This window comes from Etheostoma spectabile, chromosome 17 (genome assembly GCF_008692095.1).
Source record: "Etheostoma spectabile isolate EspeVRDwgs_2016 chromosome 17, UIUC_Espe_1.0, whole genome shotgun sequence".
In the NCBI taxonomy this organism is placed as follows: domain Eukaryota; kingdom Metazoa; phylum Chordata; class Actinopteri; order Perciformes; family Percidae; genus Etheostoma; species Etheostoma spectabile.
Window position 1 is genome coordinate 7,390,226 of NC_045749.1, and position 5,727 is coordinate 7,395,952.

General features: G+C 39.0%; 1 protein-coding gene across 1 annotated transcript in view; it reads left to right on the top strand.

The window, feature by feature from the left end:
- Window positions 1-3,772, top strand: part of il22ra2 (interleukin 22 receptor, alpha 2) — a 5,466-nt gene extending 1,694 nt beyond the window's left edge. Inside the window, 3 exon segments of the mRNA XM_032540994.1 lie at window positions 990-1,171; window positions 1,652-1,794; window positions 2,131-3,772. Coding sequence (XP_032396885.1) covers window positions 990-1,171; window positions 1,652-1,794; window positions 2,131-2,280 — 475 coding nt within the window. The 3' untranslated portion in view covers window positions 2,281-3,772.
- The last annotated feature ends 1,955 nt before the right edge of the window (window positions 3,773-5,727 follow it).

Below are 5,727 nucleotides of genomic sequence, written 5' to 3' on the forward strand. Positions count from 1 at the left end.
CACACACACACACACACAAAGCAGATTTACATTTAACAGGGCAAACATTTATTGTGTTCTGTCTCTCTGATGCATGCTTTATCTGTTGACTTATTAGAGATTTAAGTTGTTTTTACAATATTTTCTTACCCAAAGAAGACTATATTAAACAGGTTTCCACCATCGTACCACAGCAAAAAATAAACATTTCAACCAGGCATCCAGTCTGTTGTTGGGTCCTTGGCTCGTCTACCAGTGGAGTGATTCAATTAGAAAAAAAATCTGTCTCCCAGTGAATAATCTCACCTCAGTAATACATCTTACGTTGAATGTTGAATCAAACACTGAACTGCTTGTATTGCTGTGTAGATTACCAGCAGGCCTTGGTGAAAAGTGACTAAGTACATTTACTCCTTAAGTACTATGCTTCAATTTTGAGGTACTTTTTAATACTTGAGTATTCCTATTTTTTGCTGCTTCAGACATACTCCGCTACATTACAGAGGAATATGAATACTCCCCCACGTTTATTTGACAACTTGAGTTCCTTTGCAGATGCAGATTAATATTACAACATATAACCAACAAATACATCATGATGAATTATTATAGGTTAAGATATAACTTTATTGATCTGTGGGGAAATTCACAAGCTACCCAGCTCTATATGATGTAATTAAAATTAGCTCTGCCTGTACCAGCTGCAACACTTCGGCAATGTACAATTAATGCATTAACGTACATTAATGCATCATTATGAAATGGTCCATTCTGCATAATGAGTTATTTTACTTTTGCTACTTGAAGTATGTTTTATGGCTAACACTTTTGTACTTTTACTTAAGTAAAAGGTACTTTTGAATGCATGACTTTTACTTGTAACAGAGTGTTTCTACATTGTGGTATGGCTACTTTTACATGAGTAAAAGATCTGGGTATGTCTTCCAGCCCTGCCAGTAAGACATGTAACTCTGGTCCGTGTTGTGTCTGTCCCTCTGTCTGCCCCTCAGTTATGGCGAGCCTCAGTGGTTGGACGTAGACGGCTGCCAGGGGATCCAGAAGCACCACTGTGATCTCAGCGATGTGACCTCTGACCCCAGAGAGTGGTACTACGCCAGAGTGCACGCCGTCTCCCTGCCCTCCAGAAAATCAGCCTGGGCCCTCTCACCGAGGTTCAGCCCACGCTGGGACAGTGAGTATTTACTCTCCTCTTCCTCCTCCTCATCGTCTGCCCTGTCACAGCCTGAAACAGACATTAGTTATTTAGAACTACCAGGAGTGGAAACATACTAAAGTAGTTCACCCAAGGAGAGATAACATTGAAAATTACACACGTTTCAGTTTTTCAGATCTACATAAAGAGTAACTGTACCATCATTTTATTACACTATCAATCTAACCTGGTCCCATCTTTATTATTCATCGCAACAGTTTTCCATTTGACTTTTTCCATTTTCAAGTAGTTTTTAAAAGATGTTCAGGTACAAGATGTTACGTTGCTTTCTTTCGAAACAAAAGACAAAAACCACTCCAAAATAATTATTTTCTTCTTTTGTTCTTTTTTAAAGTACTCCGTCACTCTTTCATGACTTTGTTGTTGTGCTTCATCATGCAAAATAAAAGGAAATTCAACAATCAACAAACAACATGATTCCTTATATCATGTCTGCAGCCAAAATCAGCTCTCCTGTATTGAGGGTGAACGTCACAAAGCAAGGGATTATGGTCCGTGTGAAGCCCCCCAGGCTGGCTGTCCGGAAGATGCACAACAGTCTGCTGTACAAGATCTACCTCATACATACCAATGGAAAGGAGGTAAACACGCATGCACGAACGCACTCACACACGCACACACAATCTGCTGATTTCAGCATTGAAAGAATCACCATCATGCCAAAAAACATACATTTTTTTACATGGAGCAAATAAAATGTAACATTTTTATATTGTACACTGGTAAGAAATGACATTTAAACTACAGCTGCTACTGTTACGAAATGGAAGAGGAAGAAGATGACGTAGAGGAGTCGGAAAAGGAAGAGCAGATGAAGAACAAAGACAGGAACAATAACATACAAAAAAAATAACAACAAGAGAAGAACAAGAACAACACAACAACACTGCCTTACTGTCTTATTCTCTTCTCTTCAGGAGGTGTTTGAGATGGAATGCTGCTCGAACGAACTAACTCTGAATGAGCTGAAGCACAAGACGAAATGCTGCCTCCAAGCCCAGACCATTATCCCCCTCCAGGCCAAGAGCAGCGCTCGTAGCTCTGTGAAATGTTTCACTACACTGTGATCACACAGGTGGGGGTACACACACACACACACACACACACACACACACACACACACACACACACACACAGACACAGACACACACACACACACATCTGCACCTGGTTGTGTTGAGTCTGATAGTTGAGATGTCGAACAGAAACTCATCTTTCTCATTATTACTATACATTTTCAGTTTGTTCAAATGTTGAAGACTACAACAGTGCAGGTACCTGCAGTAGAGCGCTGCTACAAGTGTCTGCTTTGTATGATTGTGTCTAAGCTGTATCGTTGGAGATTGAAAGAAAACCTCTCTGCTGTGACAAAAGATAACTAAATAAGAGGTCCAGTATCCGCTGTCACACAACAATCGCCTGAGGCAGTGAGACAGAAAGAGGGAGGAGAAATGAAACTCCTGGAGCAGAGTTTCTCCACAATGACTCTAATTACCTTTGCTTACCCCACCCATTGCACTATTTTTAGATCTGCAACAGATGAGCACAGCTTTGAAAATGTTAAATTGGACAGTTGTGTCTTGTGCAATTCATTAATCTTTTCCATTGTTCTCCATTGTCTTTTGTCCTTCTCTATATGACACACTGAATGACTGGACTGTTCATCCATCAGTTCAGCTTGAATTAGCCATCGCTACCTCGACAGCTGCAGCCACAAATATCCGTGCCAATGAAAGTGATGCACTTTATTTTTAAAAGCATTAAGGATCTGACATGTTGAATTGTGTAGGTGAACTGTGTAACTTTCACTTTGAGTGTACAGTACTTAGTATGTACTCAGTATGATTTTAGCCTCCAGGACACACCGTTTCACCGTTTCAAGAGCATTATTATTATTTTTTGAAAATACATTTTGTTGTTGAAAAGTAATTAGAAATAGTAGTTTGACAAAATAAACTTAACTCAAGGTCAATTAGCAGCTTTTTTCCCTCAGTAAAAAACTGAGCAAACTGCCTTCGCTGATGATGATGATGATGTGAGATGTGGTTCAAAGCTCCAGAAAAAGCCAGTGAATGGACCTTGAGTTAAGATAATTTTGTATCTATCTTTTTGTATTGAGATTTTATTTTTTATTTTTATGAAGCATGGCTCATTTTCACTTTAGACACACTACAAGCACAGTGACGTAGAGCCGTTGATGTGAAATGTTTCTTCCAACTGACTCCAGTAACCACAAATCATACAGCAAGACCGAAACACCTAGTTCAGCTTTCTCCCACGCTATTTAGCAATTTCATGTTGCCGTTTGTTGTCTTAACATTTCCTCCAACATCAGAGTTTCAGGGAGGGGAAGGATGAAGTTTGCATAAGTTAACACTGTGACCACAATTTCTACGTGTTTTTCCCTCCAGTACAGACACAATATGCAAAATATCACTGGAGCTTTTGTGAAGCACAAAGTTTACTCAACACTATTCAGATGCAAAACTTTGAGACTATATCCTGTATTTGTTGTGTACGTGTTATGTTTCAAATAAAAGCCACAGACAATGTTTACACCGTCTCAATACCTTTTTTAAGTTAGTTGACAGCTGGAAGATACAGCTGGTGTTATTCCATATATTATCATATATTGTTATTCAAATAAATCCCATGAAAGGATGAAAATCAAAAATGTGTTTATACTTTTGCTCAACACTTTCTGACCTCCCTACCAGCCCCAAGCCGATTGGTTCCTACTGAAGACTCAATAATGCAACGCATTTTCTTTTTAATTTGTTTATAAAAGCCTCAATATTTACTTAAGATAGCTGGGCACTGTAGTTTTTAGCAAACGTTACTCAAACAAGACTTAATGGTACATTAGTTTCTAAGCATTTATTGATGGGACAGCTTAGACATGAAAGGGGGGCGAGAGGGAAAGTGCTGCAGGTCGGAACTGATCCTGCAACCTCTGCATCGAGGACAAAGCCTCTTTATATGGCCCCTCGCTCTCCCGTTAGTCCATCCAGGCACCCCGAAATAGTACATTAGAGCGTCAAAAGAAATATAAAGCCAACATTAGTCTTGATTTAGACTTTATTTAAAACGTTGATAAACTTGATACTCTTGATCAATCAGGTGTGAAATAACCAATACTGTAATGATAACAAAATACGATCACTGAAACAGATGTACTCAAAGCTAAATCTGACCCCGTCAGCGAGACTGAGATGTTCAGTGATTTAAAGGAAGTGTTGCATTTAACAGGAAGTCTTACTTGTTGAGAAGGTGATGGGTCTTTCAGCAACAGCGCTGCGCCTCTGAGGTTGTTTGTGAAGGTTTCGTACTGAGAAGTTTTCTTTGTAAGAACTCCTCACTAGCAGCTAGTTCATTTAGTGGTTTTGGTCCTGAAGACAGAGGCCGTAGTGCTGGTAAAGTTAAATTTGGTCCCTTAGCCAGAAGCCTGAATGCACCTTATTGATAAGCGGTATCACAAATATTATTGCTGCAGTTTGTCAAATGTAGTGGAATATTGTTGTTTTTGTTGTTGTTTTTTTTAATCTCGAACCATCGTTCATCTTTATAGACAAAACATTTTCGTTAACCGCTAGCCCACAACGTTTTGTTACTGTGGACGACAAACTGCAGACTGAAACAATATTTTGAGGGGACTGTACAGCACCAGTGCATTATGGTATTTACAGATAACCCTTAATTTGTTGAAAAAAAAAGAAGAAAAAAAATGAATCCAGTGATATCTTGGCTTGTAAACTGTCCCTTTGACAGCTTGATGATTAGTAAGGCTTTTACAGTGTTTGTCAGTGGTCATAAAATACAGAACATGGGATACTTCCCATTCTAAATCACTATAAGATGCCACAGTGATATACACATCAGGAATCACAATTATATTTACACCATTTGGGAATTCATATCTTACTGTAAATGAGCCTTTGTTTTATCTTTCCACAAATTGGACACATTTTCTAATGACCTCAAAAACAGACTGAAGTAAGACAGCAATAAAAAGTTGGGGGAATACAAACATCAGTCAACAGTAACAAAGGATGTTAAGTTAATTTGTTCAACTTTTAGAGAGAGAGGGCCCGGGAGTGACCATGAGGCTAGGAACAGTCTATATCCTGCAAGTTCAGAGGTCGGGATAAAAACATATCAGGATAACAAGCCCTTGGTTTGTTATCCTGTTTGTTATCAGCAAAAACAATTAAACATAACAGTGCAATTAGGTATATAAAACTATTAATGGCAACGGGGGTTAAATCTGATTGAGCTTCAAAAATAACTCCTTGGTTTGCACACATTACAAAATTGTGTGCTCATGATAATAAAAATGAGGACAAGACACTTTAGTACTTGAAGGCACAGGGTCGCTCTGGTTAACAGTATTGCCATTTTGTGCACTCAATGTTTGAAACTAAATTCTCCCGTGTGGCCACTCCCAGGCTATGTAGTGATCCTTGCACAACTTCAATCTGAAATGATGCTGTATTACAATACGGGGTGGGGGGGGG